Source organism: Quercus robur, chromosome 12 (genome assembly GCF_932294415.1).
Source record: "Quercus robur chromosome 12, dhQueRobu3.1, whole genome shotgun sequence".
Taxonomy (NCBI): Eukaryota; Viridiplantae; Streptophyta; class Magnoliopsida; order Fagales; family Fagaceae; genus Quercus; species Quercus robur.
The window spans coordinates 30,198,789-30,218,796 of NC_065545.1; the positions used below are offsets into that span (position 1 = coordinate 30,198,789).

Consider the following 20,008-nt stretch of genomic DNA (forward strand, 5'->3'; position numbering starts at 1 on the left):
AATGGCATTGCCGCAATTAGTTTGCCAAAATTTTTTTTTTTTCCTATTTCGGCGATGGCATTGCCACAATTACTTTGCCACAAATTTTTTTTAACTAATAATAACTAATTACATGTGATTTATTGTGAAAATGTTATAAAAATATTGTGGACATTACACTTTTTTTTACTCTTCCAGAGATTTCGGAACCACTTTTTTTTTTCTTTTCTTTTCCTCACATTTTCGACAATCCCATTGCCACAATTCTTTTTTTTTTTTTTTTTCCTCACATTTTCGGCAATCCCATTGCCACAATTCTTTTTTTTTTTTTTCTTTTTTTCTTTTCCTCACATTTTCAGCAATCCTATTGCCACAATTCTCATTTTTTTTCCCCTCACATTTTCGGCAATCCCATTGCCACAATTCTTTTTCTTTTTTTTTTTTTTCTTTTTTTTTTTTTTTTTCACATTTTCGGCAATCCCATTGCCACAAATTTTTTTTTTTTTTTCCATTTTCGGCAATCCCATTGCCACAATTGCTAAATTTTTTTTGTCCCCTATTTCGACAATGGCATTGCCACAATTAGGTTGTCACCGAATTTTTTTTTTCCTCCCTATTTCGGCAATGGCATTGCCGCAATTAGTTTGCCGTTTCCTATTTCGGCGATGGCATTGCCACAATTACTTTGCCACAAATTTTTTTTAACTAATAATAACTAATTACATGTGATTTATTGTGAAAATGTTGTAAAAATATTGTGGACATTACACTTTTTTTTACTCTTCCAGAGATTTCGGAACCACTTTTTTTTTTCTTTTCTTTTCCTCACATTTTCGGCAATCCCATTGCCACAATTCTCTTTTTTTTTTCTTTTTTTTTTTTTTTTTTTTTTTTTTTTTTTTTCTCACATTTTCGGCAATCCCACTACCACAATTTTTTTTTTCTTTTCCTCACATTTTCGGCAATCCCATTGTCACAATTCTTTTTTTTTTTTTTCCTTTTTTTTTTCCTCACATTTTCGACAATCCCATTGCCACAATTCTTTTTTTTTTTTCTTTTTTTCTTTTCCTCACATTTTCGGCAATCCCATTGCCACAATTCTCATTTTTTTTCCTCACATTTTCGGCAATCCCATTGCCACAATTTTTTTTTTCTTTTCTTTTCCTCACATTTTCGGCAATCCCATTGCCACCAATTTTTTTTTTTCCTCACATTTTCAGCAATCCCATTGCCACAATTCTTTTTTTTTTTTTTTTTTTTTTCATTTTCGGCAATCCCATTGCCACAATTGCTAAATTTTTTTTTGTCCCCTATTTCGGCAATGGCATTGCCACAATTAGGTTGTCACCGATTTTTTTTTTCTCTCCCTATTTCGGCAATGGCGTTGCCGCAATTAATTTGTCACAAATTTTTTTTCCCTATTTCGGCAATAGCATTGCCACAATTTTTTTTAACTAATAATAACTAATTACATGTGATTTATTGTGAAAATGTTGTAAAAATATTGTGGACATTACGTTTTTTTTTACTTTTCCAGAGATTTCGGAACCACTTTTTTTTTCCCCCATTTTCAGCAATACCATTGCCACAATTACCAAAAAAAAAAAATTCTTTTTCTCCCCCTATTTCGGCAATGGCATTACCGCAATTGCCTTTTTTTTTTTTTTTTTGGGAGCACTCCACACTCGGGCACACAGGAGACAGGACTCGGGCAAGAGAATTGGGCAGAGGAATTTCGGTATCCACGTTGCCGAAATTCAACATTTTCTCTTTCCTCTTTTTGCATCTTCTCTCTCATACTTTTGGCTGAATTTCGGCAATGGTGATACCGAAATTCAGTCTCTTTCCTCAAAATCCCAAATAACTTTCAATAGTACCTATAACGCAAATTAAGTTCAGATTTTGCAATATTAACCCAAAAGACTCATTGAAGTCGAGTCACAATTTAAGTTATTTTTCGAGGGTGTATAATGCAATTTGTGTACTATTTTCGAGTTATCAGCAAGTTTGGACAATTTGCTCTAACCAGTCTACATTTCATCCTACTTTTTTTTTTTTTTTTTTGAGAAACATTTCATCCTACTCTTGAAAAGACCTTAGGCTCAGCTCCTACTATTCATGCTTCAAAAACATAAAAATCCTTTTGGGAGCACTAGTACAATACAAACTTTATTACAACTCGTTTTAGGAATAATAGGAGATAGAGAGAGAGAGATGGGAAATGATGATCATCCACCACTTTTTGTAACAAAATCAGCGAAGGGACGTACCCTTGTCCTATTCTATGCTCTTATAATTTTGGTATGTGCATGCTTGATCTTTGTATATAGGCTGAGCCACATACCTGCAAAACAAGAAGCTGGAAGATGGGCTTGGGTAGGATTGTTTCTTTCAGAGCTTTGGTTTTGTTTTTATTGGTTTCTCACTATGATTGTTCGATGGAATCCCATCTATCGTTGCACTTTCAAGGACCACCTCTCTCACAGGTATCTCTCTCTCTTTCACATTTTTATATGTAAGCATATATCGTGATTTCAAGTCATGATTTCAGTTCATTTTTGGCGCGTGTGTAAGAGTGTATAGAATCTATAAATTAATGTGTGTAACAGTATTTTCCAAATGTAGTGCATGCTTTTTTCGCTGTTGTTGCTAAGTGTGGTTGGACAAATAAACAGATACGAGAAGGTTTTGCCAGGCATAGACATATTCGTGTGCACCGCAAACCCCCTTATAGAACCACCAGCTATGGTGATTAACACAGTTCTATCAGTCATGGCTTATGACTATCCACCTGAGAAGCTAAGTGTTTATCTATCAGATGATGGTGGTTCAGAATTAACGTTTTATGCTATGGTAGAGGCGGCACGTTTCTCAAAGTTTTGGCTTCCGTTTTGCAAGAAGTTCAAAGTAGAACCAAGATCCCCAGAGGCTTATTTCCGCACTGCTGTTCACCTATTTGGAGAGCCTTTCAAGGCCAGGGCCGGCTCAAGGCCTAGGCAAGTTAGGCCTAGGCCTAAGAACCCACTAAAAAATAAAATTTTTCTTGAGAAAAGAGGACCATTTTTTATAATTAAAGGTCCAAATTTTTAAAAAATTATATATATTTTTTTAAGGTTGTACATTTTTTTTATTAGTGATGTACAAATTTTGTTATTAGTTTATAAATTGTCATGTTATTAATCATAAAAAATGTGATATAAACATTCATTAGTTAAATTGATGAAGTTCATCAATGAGAAACAATATCACATTATATTTTGAACATTTTATAGTATTTTTAATTAGCGCATTTTTCTTTTTTATTTCTATTAAGACTCTCAAAGTACGAGACAATCTTAACTAAATTGAAATCCTAAAATATTTCAAAAAGATATTGCAAATGTGTTAAATCGTCAATTATAGATTAATCTCCCTTAATAGTTTGAGACTTTGATTTTTGTATACTAATATCCTACAAAACCATACACCAAATAATCTCTCTCTCTCCCTCTCTTAAAATCAAAATATAAAATTAAAAATTAGATTATAATTTTATTTAACTATGTATAGTCTTATATCCAAAATAAAGTATCATTTTCAATCGCAATATATTTTTATTTCTTTTTTATTAATATTTATAATTCAACTATGATATTTAATTTTTTTATATAAAATTAACATTAGTCTAGTTGGTATTATTTATGTATTTAATATATCAAATTAACTTTAATTTAATTAATACTAAATAATTTTATTTAATTAGTATTTACATATTAAAAATTTGCATAAATTTTTCGCTTTAGCTCTAAATTATGTTGGACCGGCCTGTTCAAGGCTAAGGAGTGGTCGACCATGAAGGTACCTCGTACTTCTATACACTATGTAAAGCTCTAAGACACGCCCAAATAGTACTGACACACCCATTTTTAGGGCTGTCCAGCGGGCTAAGTGACCCAACCAAACCGACCGGATCCACCCAACCCAAAGCCCAATGGGCGGACCCAAAGAGCATGGTTGGTCGGATTTAGATTTTTTGTTACTAGTTTTTAAAACCAAAGATTCGGTTCGGGTCATGGGTTAAAGGATAGAAAACCCATATACCCGCCCTGACCGAAGGTTAAAGGTCTTTTAGAAAAAAGAATATTATATTTTCAATCCTCATCAGTTTCTACTCTCTAGGTGAAGTGATAACTGATAAGATACAGCCTATAGCCTAAAGGTAAGGTGATAAGACTTGAGGTTGAAGTTGACTAAAGTTACTGAGTACTACTGACAAACTAATACTTGCACGCAAAATTGCAAACACAATATCAAATCAAAATGAAATGAAATTTCAAATCAAAATTCTCAGTCTTAAGTTTCACAACTCACAATTGGCTAATGTGTGCGTCGGTAAGTAATCAGCCAAAAGGGGTCAGTTCATGTAAACAGGAGTTGGCAAAAAGTCTCTACTACTAACATTCACATATATCAGTATTTTGTGTAAATGGGAGGCGTATGGTAATGTTTTTCTAATAATATTGTTTGTATTTTTTTTGAAATACATATAAGTAAAAAAGTATGTGAAAATATATGTAATATCGTTTAAAAACTAAAAGCATATTGTTAAATTACTATACCAAATGCTAGTGTCCAATTACTTATCAACCCTAACATGTTGTTAAAATAGATGTGGATTTAGTTGTGTTTGTAACAGATATCTAATTCTTTTTTTAGAGTCATCTTTTCTTTCTAATTGTTAGAGGGGTTTTGATTATCACACACATATTATTTCTATAATATCTTTTTTTATATCCATTTTTATGTGTTAAATATGGACATTTCTATATCAATTATGAATATGTATAAAATAGTGGATGTAAGGGAGTTTGAAAGAATTTTTTTTTAATATAGAAGCATGATTTAATATTTTAATTATTGAACGGAGAAAGAAATTAAAAATCCTCACCAATCATGACAAGTTGGTTGTGGTCGATGACTCGATGGAGTAAATAGATTGGGTGGTGGATTTTTTATTTTTATTTTTGTTTTTTGGACAAAGCAGTGAAAGTACAATACTAATCGCCAATTAATAATTGTTGGTTTGTCACATAAAAAAACAAAAAATAAAAATTCATTGTCGGTTTGTTTCAACCTTAGGGAATAAAAATAATTTTTCCTAACATAGGTGCTCTACTTATATTCTATCAACGGCAGCATCTCACCTCACGTGTCTTTTTCTTTTCTAATTAAAAAATAATAAAATTGGAAAAGAAAAAAAAACAAGACACATAACATTATATTATAATGGAATATAAAGTGGAATATCTAATAAATAAGGAATTTTCATTTATCAAAAATCATTTGAGCACTTAAAAATTAAGAGTTAAGTTAACGAATACCGAATACCCTAAAGGAATTAGTTTATGAAATATTTTTAGAAACTTTTTATTAAAAAAAAAAAAAATCACAACTTTGTATATTTTCCATGAAGGAGATGTCAAAACTTTCTTAAAATAGTCCATTAAAAAAGTCCCTAGCATCCATTAACATGACCCAAAAATTCAAACAACTTGTAGTTTTCCTTTTTCCTCACTAACGATTTGTTGCACAGCTGTCTAAAAAATGTCATGCTATTTTACAGATGAGAATAATGATATTGGAAAGTATGTGTTGGCGACCAACGCTCACATGTGCTTCTTAGTTTCTTTTTTTAAGAGTTTCTACTATCAGATCTTTTATACAACCATTAGAGATTTTACTAGTTGAGCTAACTAGAACCTACACATGTGCTTCTTAGTTAGTAGTATTACTCCTGTCAATTTTATTTTATTTTTGGGTGTGAAATGAAGATAGAAATTTATACTTTCTAAAAAAAAAAATAGATAGAAATTTATAAATTCAAAAGTATATAAGATAAAAATATTTAATTATTTTTAGCAAAAAATAAATTATTATTCCTGTCAAATTATAATTACATATAATCTCCAAATTTTAAATTAGCTAGCAAACATCTAGTAGTTTTTTTTTTTTTTTTTTTTTTTAATTCACATTTGATATAAGATAAAATCCTATTTCAAATTGTAGAAATTATATGAAGACATGAAGAAACGAGTTGAAACTAGTACAAAGCAAGGTCAAATTTCAGAAGAAATATGCCAAGAACACAAGGGATTTAGTGATCGAGTGGACATTCGTTGCAAGCCAATATGATCATCAAACGATTCTTCAGGTACTTCCTACAATGTCCCTGTCTCATGGAATGATTATTTACAGATCCAAATTTTTTTCAATTTCTTGGCTTAGTTAATAGATTTTTTCCCCCTAAATGCAAAGTTCATAGAGTTGTAACTTATAATTTGTAGATACTTATTGACGGGAGAAACCCCAAAGCTGTGGACATTGAAGGACAAACTTTACCCACTCTGGTTTACTTGGCACGTGAAAAGAGACCCCAATATCACCAAAGTTTTAAAGCAGGAGCCATGAATGCATTGGTAAACCCTATATCATGAAAAACTATTGGTAATTGGGGAATATAGTCGGTGTGGTATTTCAAACCAATAAAAACAAGCCATCTAACATAAAATTAACTCAAAAAGTCATATGAAAACATTAATTTTTATATTATGGTTGGGTTTGGATCCGCGTTTTACTCTTAGTGTTTGCGTTTTTTTTTTTTTTTTTTTTTTTTAAGACTAGCGCCTGGTGCCTCCCATGAACAGTGCACCAAGGTATATGAACAGTAAAAAAAGAGTGAATAGTAATTTTTTACACATTTAAAAATTATTTTGCTACAGTGTTTTTAGTTTTCAACAAAATAAGTTGCATCCAAACGGACCCTATATGTCTTAATTTTATTGGTTTAAAGTACCTTGTCAGCTAACCTAATTTTTATATTGGGTGACCTCTTTTTAGTGGTTTGGAATACCACGCAAGTATAGTCTAAAAGCGGCATGCGAAATGCAAGCTATATTGTTTTGTTTTATATTTTGCAATCTCCAATTCCAAAGAATTCATGTGTTAATTGTTTTTTTTTTTTTTTTTTTTTTTTTTTTTTTTTTTTTTATAAATTTATTTTATGATCCTAATCAACCGTCCTTCATAATCAAAAAATTAAAAAGATAAGAGTGTCATCCAGGATAAGCAATGGACCCATAATTCTTAACGTGGATTGCGACATGTACTCGAACAATTCACAATCGGTAAGAGATGCTCTATGTTTTTTTATGGATGAAGAAAAGGGTCATGAATTTGGCTTCGTACAATTTCCACAAGCAATGGAAAATCTTACAAAGAATGATATATATAGTAATTCATTCCATGTAATGAAGATGGTGAGCATCAACAAACAACTTAAAATGATTTTAAACTATTTTATTGAACCTGTGTCCCTGACTACAAATGCTTTTAACCAAATTTTTGCCCATGGTATGCCTTGCAATAAAGGTGGAGCTTCCAGGGTTTGATGGGAATGGAGGGTCTAGTTATGTTGGTAGTGGGTGCTTTCACAGGAGAGAGACTCTCTGTGGGCAGAGATATAACAAGGAACATAAGGCAGATTGGAAGAAATGGATCAATAAATTAGAGGATAAATTAGAGGTACGAGAGAGTGCAAGTGTATTAGAAGAAACATGCAAAGTCCTTGCAAGTTGTACCTATGAAGAAAACACTCAATGGGGAAAGGAGGTCTCTCTCTCTCTCTCTCCATATGAGTGGTAATAATTAGACACTCCATTTCACAATTATAATTGAAATTGTGTTTTCATGAAAACACGATTTTAGCTGAAGTATGTAGTATGTACGGCAGTGTATTACCTAAATATATGCAACAATAATTAGTGCACTTCATATATATGAACCTCATTTATATGTTGACTTGCAGATGGGTTTAAAGTATGGGTGTCGACTTGACGATATCATTACAGGATTAGCTATACAATATCGAGGCTGGAGATCAATATACTTCAATACGAAAAGAAATGTCTTCCTAGGAGTTGCTCCCACTACATTACTGGAGTCACTTATACAGCAGAAAGGCTGGTGTGAAGGTGGTTTTCAGATCTTTGCCTCAAGCTATTGCCCCTTGGTGAATGGGCATAAAAACATTCCTCTAAAACTTCTACTTTCATATTGTCCCTATATGCTTTGGGCTGCAAACTGCTTGCCTACCTTGTACTATGTTACTGTGCCATCAATATTTCTGCTTAAAGGCATCTGCTTGTTTCCAGAGGTATGAAACTTTAATTTCTTAACCAATAAGTCTTGATACATAATTTTTTTTCACAACTGTAAACATTATTTACTGTGATTTGTGCGTAATTAAAGTAGTGCTTGAGGTGAATCCAAGTAAAAGCGATGTTACCCCAATTATAGTAATGAATAGCATTATTCTTTCTTAAACCATACATTTCTACGATTGTTGCTAAACCATATCTTAAGAACTTCATCAATTTGCATCAGCAGATTTCAAACCCATGGGCCCTGCCATTCATATCTGTCATCTTTGTCCACCGTGCATATGGCCTAGGAGAATTTGTATGGTGTGGTGGCACACTACTAGGTTGGTGGAATGATCAAAGGATGTGGCTGTTTAAAAGAACGACTTCCTACTTCTTTGCCTTCTTTAACGTCATCCTAAAACTACTGGGGTTTTCACAGTTAACATTTACCATCACAACAAAAGTGGCTGACAACGATGTGTCGCAGAGATACGAGCAAGAGGTGATGGAGTTCGGTACATCTTCTCCAATGTTCACCATTTTAGCCACACTTGCATTGCTGAACGCATTCTGTTTTGCTGGAGGAATGAAGAGGGTGATTGTGGATGTGCAAACTTTGGTTTCAGAACCATTTATATTGCAAATTCTTCTATGTGGTCTATTGATTTTAATCAACATCCCTGTTTACCAAGGTCTCTTCCTCAGGAAAGACAATGGTAGAATGCCCATTTCAGTGACATATTTGTCAATTATGTGTGCTCTATCGGTTTGTACAATAGCCCTGTATTAAGTTCTAACTAATCTAGCTACCATACAAGACTTATGCTGGCTAAGAAATACTTTGATGAAACCGTATCTGGTCAACATGATTAGAGTGAAATTGACTTGTATCTTTTTTCTTTTTCTTTTTTTTACATCATTCAGAATTTCAGATATCTCAAAAAATTTCAATTGACTTTGCATCTTTTTTCCTTTTTTTTTTTTTTTTTTCATCACCATAAAAAAATAAAAAAAAATAAAAACCCCACAGGTTAATTTATATTTGGCATAGACGTCTACATAGTACATACTGTGGCCTACATTCAAAATCAACACTTTTTTTGTGGTTACTAATATAAATATCCCCTCTTCATGCACACAAATTGGCAAAAATCCAAAAGCAAGTAGAGGAGAGAAGGAGAAAAATAAAATGATTAAGTGGGAGGATGAACGGGCGGAAATGCCCGAATACTGAACCTGAAGAGATTGACGTGTTATCCAACAGGTGTTGGATAATTGAATAATTCGGTTACAAATGGTGTTGCTAGGAGACAGCAACACCCTGAAATTTAATTCAAATACAAACCCTGAACTTATTTCAGGTACAATGGGTGTTGCTAGAAGGCAGCAATTTATCTCTTACACTCGGGCAACAGTCACAGGATTGAGATTTAAGACCCTCCAGTAATACTCCATAAGCAATAGCCCCCAATTAATCATGCTCATCCAATGCAGTTAGAATCATCCTACAACAGAAGTACAAACAAGAGTCAAAACAATCTTTTTATGTAGAATCAAAATTAAAAAACTAAATTTCTGAGAAACAAAAAGTAATTTGTATCTGGTGACAGTACCAAAATATGGTGAGAAAGAGCAGAAAAATAAGATAGAAGAGTTTGAATAGCCGCTGCTTCTTTTCCCAATGAAGCAAGTTGAATATCTCAGTGACATCTACCAGATGCTTTCTTTGCAAGTACCTAGTCACATTTAGGGGAGAAATTAGCAAGATCATGAAACTTAGCACATTCTAGCTTCTCTAGGAGTCAGGACAACAAGACATGACCACTACAAGTGCACACATCTTTTTTTTTTTTTTTTGGACAAGTAGTAACTAGTGACATCATGGCAGCAATATAAATGTTATCCACATCTTGATTGTAAATATCCCCATTACTCCAATGCTATTTCCACATTATGTTAGGACAGGTAATTTACATTGTCACAAACATCAAAGGAGTTCTCCAGAATTTATCCAAAAAATTATGACACATCACTAATAAGAGAAGCAAAATCCTGATATAAACATTTTCCACTAGACACAAAATCTCATATTTGGTGAAGTTTGAAGACATAAACTTACTGTCTCACATTGTAGTAGAGGTATGGAACAGATAACAGTGACATAAACCAATGCCCTGTTACAAGATAGAATAAGCATAACACTCCCTGTGTGATGAACTCTGGCAAAATCACTCTATTTATTCGAGATGAAGAGTCATAAGGGTTGATATAATCAAACTCTAGATCCGCCAGGCACATAAGCTGCAACAAAATTTTCATTGTTAAATTTCAAATTTCAGGATTCTCAAAACAAAACTAAACCAAAAAAAATCCATATTTCAGACACCTAAAATAACACTAGACAAACAATGACAGAATGCCAATAGAGTGACTACATGAAAAACCCAAACAACATTTCCTGAGCTTTAATTATATGGAGCCAGCGTGTTCCAACACACTTACACAAGCATGATTCTAGCAACTTGGAACATCTTTTTCAATGGTTTAACAGGCAATTGAAGAGCCAAACACCACATAATCCATGCTGGTGAGAGCTAGATGACTAGTGAAGTAGCCCAGAAAAACTTATCTGCTATTACTTTGCAAATTCGCCTATTTAAAAATTATTTTATAATGTCCACGTGTAAAGTCCAATTGAAGTAAAATTCATGTAGTTTTAAAGGTATAGGTATGAGTCTTTTAGGGTTAAAAAAAAATTTCATTCAGGTTTTTATTTTATTAGTTTCGGTCAGTTTTGTGGTCAAGGGAAAATCTGCAATTTCCACGAACTAAGGGTATTTTGGTAGTTTAATTGAGTCCAGAATTTTCTAGTAGATCTTAAGGATCTTAGGTTTTAGTTTACTAGTCAATCTAGGAGTCCTAATACTACTAGTACAAGAAAGAGTCTTTATATATATATATACATGCTCTCAATGTATTCAAAAGAAATTGGAGTTGGTTAATAAAATTGAGTGTTTTGAGCATAGAAGCACATTTGCCATTGGGGGTTCTTTTCACCCTTTCTCTTCTCTCCTTTCTTCTACTTCCCTTTCTTGTGATACTGTTCACACAGCCCCTATAAACCATAATATTCTCTCTTTTTCCTCTTCCTTACAACCCTAAATCAAGCCCTTTCTTTTACCTATCATAACACTAAATCTCCAGTCCCCACATACTACTTAGATCCACAAATTCTCCTAACCCTAAACCCACCACAACCACATGGACAAATTCCCTAATTTGTCCTATGTCAACGAAAGTAACCAGTCAAGAAGATTCAAACTCTTTTTTTTTTTTTTTTTTTGGATAAGAATTAAGAAGAAGATTCAAAACCCTAACCTCAACTCCAATTCAGATCCCTTAGTACTTATACAATACTACTAGGCAAAGAGGCCAAATAGCTAACATGAAACTTGAATTGCTTCCTATTAGTATTATCAGCATTATCATTAGCCCACACTAAATGACAAGTCAATGATGAGTATATATATATATTTTTTTAGAAATGAGGGTATCCAAACCTTTTCGAGTATCTAACAATTCTATCGGACGTGCAATCCCCCCAGCCTACACACACTAGGTTATTACAAAGAGGAATCTCTTGGGGGTGGCCCCAAGATATTTTGAACCCAAGATCTCATGAATGTCGTGAGGCCTTAAGAACCACTGAGCCAACCCCTCAAGGTTGAGTTTGAGGCCTATATGCTATAATAAGTTAACTTATTACTAATGAAAGTAACTCACTGGTCACCAAAACAGGCCAATGAATCCTGTTCAAATACAATAGAACCAATGCATGCTAAGCACAGCATAATTCTTACTTGCTTATAGTAGTCTTTTTTCCTTCTTCTTTGTCCGCACCCCATCCACCGGGGGAAGGGAGGGAGGGGGGGTGGGGGGGGGGAGGGGATTCTTTTGCAGTTAGAAGTTTTACTACACTAACTTTCAGAACAAAAATGTTTTTCTTAAAGGAACTTTTTTTTCTTTTTTATAATTCAATTGTTACAAGTGGGAGCGAGGGAATACAAACAAACCCTAGTTCTCCACTTCTCCTCATAAAAGAGAACAAGCAATGCCACTAAGCCACAAGGTTCTTGGCTGTTTCTCATAAAACAACTTGAAGCTCTAAGTTCAGTAGTTTAAGGTCAAAGGTAAGATGTCAAAAGCCAGTACTCATTCCAAGATGTGTGTGCTTAAGTAGCAATCCATCTAAAACCCCCCATCCTTAAAAGATCACAGAGCAAGGGGAGGAAATGATACTACTCCTTATGTAAACTACACTACTGCATAGTTGAGTATTAAAATCATTATGAATTGAAACCTATGAGCTACATCTCACAAACAGAAAAGAGAAGAATGTATAAACAGCTGAACCAGTTTAAATATGAAGAACTATACTTGGGCATTGACGAAGACTGCCAAAAAAAAACAGAGTGATTATTATATGAGAATATATATTTCTAAACAGTATATTCCATCTGGGCATTGCCAGTAGAGTACCTAAAACTCTTGCATCCCAAAAAACAAAAAATGGGTATAGCACAGAGAGCTTCATTGATACCATTTTCATTGCCAAAAAGCACTTTAAACCCATTTCTCTCGGTGAATAACAATTTATGAAACAAACCCAGTTACAAACACTCCCAAAATAGCAAAACTTTAACACCCTTTTATTGCAAATTTGAAATAAAAACTCAAACTTTAAACAATCAGGGAAACCAAAAAATAAAACATATTTATAAAAGAGGAAATTAGGATTAGAGAAATTGACCTGGTAAACGATGACGATGAGAAGTGCTATGAGGACAAAGAAGGAGACAAGCCACGAATAGAGTTCAGCCATGCTACTCTACCTCCACCTCCTCCTTCTTCTTCTTCACCTCTGCTTTGCTCTGCTCTGTTATATCAAATCTCTGTATTACAATATATTAAAAAGAAGAAGAAGAAGATTTGGCTTCCTTAGCTCAACGCGTCGTTCTTAATAGATTGCACCGTGTGCGAAATGCGCACGGATTTGCTCCGTGTGTGCGTGTGTGTTGGGGTTGGGCGGCTGAGAGAGACTGAGACTACAAGAAAAGGATCGCAGGAGGAAGGTGCAGGAGCCACGAAGGAGGAGGGATTGGACGGTCCAGATTTTGGGAATCTCTACGCGGAGCTCCGAGGGTGAGTAAATTGAGAGATTTATTTTTTGTTTTTTAATTGTTTGTTTTTACTTTTTAGTATGATTGATTGATATACATTTTCTTTTTCTTTTTTCCTTTTTTTTTCCCTTTTAGACTTTAGACTTCAGAGTCGATAATCAACAGTCCTCTTGGGTCAATTCTTAATAAACATAAAACATCTAAAAGGATGAAAACAAAAATTATAATAACAAACAAAAAAGGAATATGACTACCTAAAACAAAAACAATAATATGTAATATACTCTTTTTTTTTTTTAATGAACATAATATGTAATATACTAATATACATGGTAAAGGATTTTGTTAATATATTCATTTGCTAATGTACAGATTCTAAACCACTATCAAAAAACTAAAATAAGATGCTATGAATCCGTGTGAGTTTGTATTAGCTTCTTAATTAATTCACTTATATGTAGTTTTTAAAAATTACTATATTTTTAGATAGGATAAATTTTAGCTACAAAATTAACTATAACATTATTCAATATCTTTTTACTGGAAATAAATTTTGACAAATTCACTATTGGATTACATTTACTTCTTATGCATAAAATATAAACTTACAGATCATATGGTAAATAATATCCGATTGACATAAAGTTTGACATGTGTATTAAGAGTGTAAAAGACAAGCAATTTAACGGTTAGATTTTTAAACTATTTAATAATATTTATTTTATTGAGTAAGGTAGTAGCCTTAATCTATAACCAATTTTATAACTAAACTTTGTCCTTTTAGATATATTTATACTATTTTTTATGAGAAGATATAGTTATTCTCTTTGATAACTCTCAACAAATAAATTTAAACCCATAATATATCACAAAGTAATAAGCCTACCGATAATTCACACTTAGTATATAGTTTCATCTTCTGTAAATTTAATAGGATAAGTGTATTATTTATTAGCGTCACATAATTCATAACACTATCTATCATTATTCAAACAAATATATAAACATAAATCCTAGGTTAAAAATAGATGTGTAAATAAATACTCTATTTTGCAGTCATTAAAATTCACTTTTCTAGGACAAAATAGTAATTTCACTTAGGTAGAAAATTCTATAATTGACCTCAACATTCAAATTCATAGTGTATAAACTGGTTTTTCCCCATTCAATATTCAACATTCAACATTCAAATTCATAGTGTATAAACTGGTTTTTCACCATTCAACACTCAACATTCAACATTTAAATCAACAAAATAGTAAGGTCATTGTTGAATTAAGGATAAATTGGTTTTTTCTGAGTGAAAATCCATATTTTGACCTAGGTAATATGAAAGGTCGATTTTTATTAGTTAAGGTCTTACCATAGGTACTATAGGGTTAAGGGCCCAAATCACATATTGGGCCTTCGGCCTTGGCTGAAAGCATGAGTAGTCTGAGGACGAACGAATGCTAATGAACGATTCAGGCTCAGGATTTAATGAGTAAGATGCAAATAGGAAGATTGTCCGAGGAGGAATATCTCTTTAGATACGATAAGTACAGCTCAAATATGTATTCCAATGATTAGAGTGATTTTCCATGAAACTCCATTAATAGAGACGTGCATCATGAACATACGAGAAGAAGGGGAACCCAAAAATATCTAAGGGAAAACTGCTACCACTGTATTGAATGCACTGCAGCTACTTTTTTGACCGCATTTATGTGGAGAAGACTTCTAAATAATGTTGTCTTCGCTACCACAACTCATAGAAAGCCAAAGAGGGTGTCTGATGGACAGGTACTCAAATAAAGACTCAGATGATCAATAAGTGTAGGATCAAGATGGTCCAAAAGGAGCTATATAATGTAAGAGACCCTCCATGAGGAAGGGATTGGAAAAACAGAAAGAGAACACTATAGCCATCAAAATTATACTTGTATTCAGTCTAGTTGATTTATATAAAGACTTACCTCCTTGGACAGTGAATTGATTCAGATCAGTGCTTCTTGTTCTTGTTTGATCATCATTTAAATCCATATTAGTCGTTGTCCAATTCATTAGAACCTAGTTCTTTGACTTACTCTCTACAAATTTATTGTACTGGGCTCACTAGGCCAAGATCCCATACGTCTTGGGCTTGGGCTATAAAATGTGTCCCTACAGGTACTATGCATGTGTAGGAACATTATGATTAATTTCAGTTGGCCCTTCAAAATATTACTATTGGTTTAAATCATGATCAATGATAACATGAAAGTACAAGAAAATCCAATATGTAATTTCTTGAGTTATCTCAAATAATTATTTTATCTTGTTTAATAATGTACTTACCTTAATAATTTAAAGAAAAAAAAATTCATTTGGGAGACATAATCAAGAAAAAGTCCATAATAAGTGGAAAACTTTGAATAGCTGATGATGCCGAAAAATCACCAATGAGCCACACAGTCCTTACGCGCTCGCAACAGTACCTGCACAACAAAAAGAGAAGACCTAACAGAGAGCACCAGTGTGGTCTTGGGGTTTTTATAGTAGTGTAGGGTTGACATCCATGCCTTGATTAAGAAAACGTTTCCTTGTAGGAAAGAAACTCTTTATTTCACGTATCTTACAGAATCCTTTCCTTGTAGGAGTCTTCTTGATTAGGGTTAGGCGTGGGGTGCAAGATATTTCCTTATATACTTATGCTTGTAAACCAAGTTATGCTGAACCCGTCAGCCTCATCCCGTCAGCCTTATTGTCCGTCAATGCCTTCTGATCGTTTCTATTCCATACATTGATGACCGTTAGGTGTGCTCATCAGTCTTTAAGATGGATCGTCAGTTTCGTAGAGTCATTTACGGGCATGTAAGCAAAGTCATTAGCCACCACAGGTTCGTCAGCTTTACTTCAAGAATTTCTACCTATCAGTTGCCCCCTACTCCATAATCCCGTTAATTCCAGCTGTCGAGTTGTGGAGTTAATTTATATATATATATATATATATATATATATATATATTAGTAAATGGGGCATTTATTGATTGGTTCCTCGAGTAGCCATAAATGTCAGAACATGTGGCTCAAGCCAATTGGCCTTGTTTCTAGACAAGGGTGTCGATTCGTCTTCTATACGTTTTTTTATCCTATATATACCTCCCTTCCTTCCTTATTTTCTTATATTCCATTGCTGTTGATCATCAGAGAGAACTCGTCACTTCAAGGACTTCGCCCACATCATCGTGCTTTTGCTTAAGACCATCACCTTTCACGAAACCGTCTGCTTTACTTGGTAAGTCACCTTTGCTCTCACTGCCTCTTATCTTTTACTTTTATCCTAGTTGATTGTGAAAACTATTTTAGAAAGGCCGTCAACTTAGGTTCTTAGAATATCTCCGTCGCTTGTAGGTAGTCAGATGTCTAGAGAGGCGATGAGTGAACAATCGTCAATCCACAAGGGAGTGGGCTATGACGAGGTCTTCTCATCAGGTCATAAGCCCGAGGAGGGCTTCTCCTGGTCGTCAGAGAGGGAAATGTCAGCCCAATCTTTTGAAAAGGAAATGGAAAGTTGTGGAGGAGAAGATGAGGTAGTAAGTAAGGGCAAAGACGAGAATGATGAGGATGAAAGGGGGAGAGAGAGTGACGGGGATGAAAATGACGGTGATGAGGAGGTCTTAAAAACCGCAGATGTCGACATGTATGATGCCATGTTCACGACAAGATTGAGACTGCCTCTAACGGCACTTCACTGTCAATTGGCTAATTTTTTGGGGTTGTCCGTTGGCCAAATTACCCCCAACACTTGGAGAATATTCATTGGGGCTAAGATTTTGTGGGATCGTCTAAGTAAAGAAAACCGTCAACTAACTCTTGACGAGTTCTTTTGGTGCTATTGTCCTCAACATATCGTCTCGTCCCAAGAAATATACCACTTTGCTGCAAGGAAAAAAGGGTTAAGGCTGGTATCTGATATGCCCGATTCCAATAAGAATTGGAAGGGCAGGTATTTCTTTGTCAAAGGGATGAATTGGGTATGTCGTTAGGAAGAGTGGGAGATGATGCCTCATGGTTTTGACAACACTTGGGCTTATGTCAAGGATTCAGGTTAATCCCGTTTGCTTCTTTCAGATTATTTGTTTCAAATTTCTAACATCGTCTACTTTTCTTGTTTTCTTTCAACTAGTGTTCGTCCACATATCACAGATGAGCAAGAAGCTTTTAATTCATCGGGTAACAGAAATCCCGTTAGACGAACGGAAGTGTCAAGATCTCATTACACTCGACACTTTACACGCTTATTATGGGGGTCCTGAGCCAACACCAGCAGCCCGTCGTCTTAACGCTTACTCCCGTCGTCGTAAGTTTATCCACCTTAACCCTTCTTTTTTCTTTTCCATCAGCTTGTCTAAGGCCGTCATTTGCCCTTTTGCAGAAATGGAGGCGGCTAGGTTGAGGGCGCAAGTAAGGGCTGCTGCTGCGGGCAAGAAAGAGGAGGAGAAGGCCAAGGGAAAGGAGGGGGCGTCCTCATCAGCCCCCAAGGCTATTGGTAAGGGGGCGACTAAGAGGAAGGGTGACGGAAAGGACAACCACCCGTCCAAAAAGGTTTCCGTCACTCCTAGATAGAAGCTTCCCAAGAAGCCGTCACCTCTTAAGCCGAAGCATGGGGCCGGCAAAGGGCTAATGACGACGTTAGGCCCCGTCACTTAGGATCCTGACCGCCATCTTCTCACTCACAAGGGCTATGCCTTGGAGATGATGGACTCCATCATTAGGGACAAGGACGTGGACCCTTGTGCTAAGCAAGGGACGAAGGAGTTGGGGGCGTCAAGCCTCTTTGACCTTGCTCGGGTATGTTTCTTCCTTTCTTTCTCTATTTATTCATTTTTATGCTTAATAGCTGACGGTTATTCTGTTTTGTAGGCGCAGGTTTGTATGAAAGCTTTGCAGGATAGAGGCGTCGCCAAAGAAGTGGTGATTACCCATCTGCATAAGCGTGTAAAGATCTTGACCGACGAGCAAGAACAATATAAGGGTGCCGTCCATACCTTTAATCGGGAGGTGAAGGATTTGAGGGGGAAATTGGAGGAGGAGGGTCGTCAGAAAAAGAAAGAACAAGAAGCTAAGGCGACAGTGGAAAAGAGTTGACAAGGCTCCTAGGTCAAGTGGAGATGACCAAGGCTGACGCCGTAGTGGAGTTTAAGGCTTCACAGTCTTTTAAAGACTCTTGTGCCAATTATTATGGTGACGGATTTGAGGATTGCCTAAAGCAGGTTAAGTCCTTCTTCCCTGACTTGGATTTATCCAAGGTTATTATGGATGATCCCCTGTCGTCGACACCTGTAGGCGACACTATTTTTGAAGAGACTGATGACTCCACTGAGTTAGAGGAGGTTCCAAAAGATGACAATGTCATCCTCGCCAAACCTACCGTGGACCAACCCATCATCCCTCTGACCCCGTCAACCAACCCTCCTAATGCTGAAGATCCTCATGCTCAAGACGTCCAGGACCTTCCTCCTAAGGGTGATGGAAACCAACAAGACCCCCCAACCTCTTGAACTTAGCCTTTTTCTGTTCTTTTCATTGTAAATTTGATCTAATTTCCAGACAACATTTAATGCCCCTTTGTTTTTTGGGCTTTTTTTTTGTAAAAACTTCACTTTATTTATGGTATTTCGTATTCGTTGCTCTTAATATGTGTGTTGCTTATTGGTATGTGTATGTTCATTCTTTGCCCTTATGAATCCGTCTACTTTTTGACTTAATAATTTTGGTCCGTCCATTTCGAACTCGTCCATTTGTGGGCTAATGAACTTTATAATGAACTCGTCCACTTTGTGGGCTAAGAGACTTGTTCCTTTATGGATTTTAATCTCTTCATGTGATGAATTTGTCCATTTGTGGACTTTTACCCTCATGATACAAACTCGTCCACTTATGGGCTTAATTATGGATCCGTCCACTTGTGGACTAAATCGTGAATCCGCCACTAGTGAACTTATGGGATGAACTCGTCAACTTTATCGACTAAGTTATGAATCCATCCTCTACTGGATCCGTCTACCCTAATTATGGATCATATCAAGCCATATTAAGTCATCCTTGTGGGATGAACTCGTCCTCTTTATGGACTTTATAAATCCGTTTACCTTAATTATGGATCTGTCCACTTGTGGACTAAATCACGAACCTGTCCACATGGGGACTTGATAATATTAAGTCATCCTTGTGGGATGAACTCATCCTTTTTATGGACTTAATTGCGGACCCGTCCACTTAATTATGGATCCGTCCACTTGTGGATATGAATTCATCCTTATGAGATGAACTCATCCACTCTATGGACTTGATCATAAATTCGTCCATTTGTGGACTAAATCATGAACTCGTCCACTTGTGGACTTGATAATATTAATTCATCCTTACGGGATGAACTCATCCACTCTATGGACTTAATCATAAATCCGTCCATTTGTGGACTAAATCATGAACTCGTCCACTTGTGGACTTGATAAATGCATATAGTAAACAAAATATATCTTAATAAACTCCTCTTATTATGATAAATACGTGTAGAAAAATTGTTCCTTGAAGAAGAAAAAACCTGCCCTTTGGGCTTAAATAGTATTTGTAGCAAAAATTAACTAAAATGAACTGGAAAATGAGGTGTCATTCTTCATGCTATCCTCTCTACTAGTAGTATTTT

At 35.0% G+C, this 20,008-nt stretch overlaps 1 protein-coding gene and 1 pseudogene across 1 annotated transcript; one reads left to right on the forward strand and one right to left on the reverse strand.

Moving 5' to 3' along the window:
* The first annotated feature begins 2,086 nt into the window (after nt 1–2,086).
* On the forward strand, nt 2,087–9,028 carry LOC126709206 (cellulose synthase-like protein E6; annotated as a pseudogene).
* A 212-nt stretch (nt 9,029–9,240) lies between these two features.
* On the reverse strand, nt 9,241–13,396 carry LOC126709204 (protein cornichon homolog 4). Its single transcript, XM_050409331.1, has 4 exons — nt 12,970–13,396; nt 10,279–10,460; nt 9,773–9,895; nt 9,241–9,664 (listed from the first exon to the last, which is right to left on the reverse strand). Exons 1-4 carry the CDS (start codon nt 13,039–13,041, stop codon nt 9,631–9,633), a joined length of 411 nt encoding a protein of 136 aa, XP_050265288.1. The 5' UTR covers nt 13,042–13,396; the 3' UTR covers nt 9,241–9,630.
* Between the last annotated feature and the right edge of the window lie 6,612 nt (nt 13,397–20,008).

Coding starts and splice junctions, on each gene's coding strand:
- LOC126709204 (XM_050409331.1), bottom strand. CDS start 13,041: ATGGCTGAACTCTATTCGTGGCTTGTCTCCTTCTTTGTCCTCATAGCA. Junction 10,461..12,969: donor TCATCGTCATCGTTTACCAG/GTCAATTTCTCT, acceptor ATTTTGTTGCAG/CTTATGTGCCTGGCGGATCT. Junction 9,665..9,772: donor CTCTTTCTCACCATATTTTG/GTACTGTCACCA, acceptor CTTCTGTTGTAG/GATGATTCTAACTGCATTGG.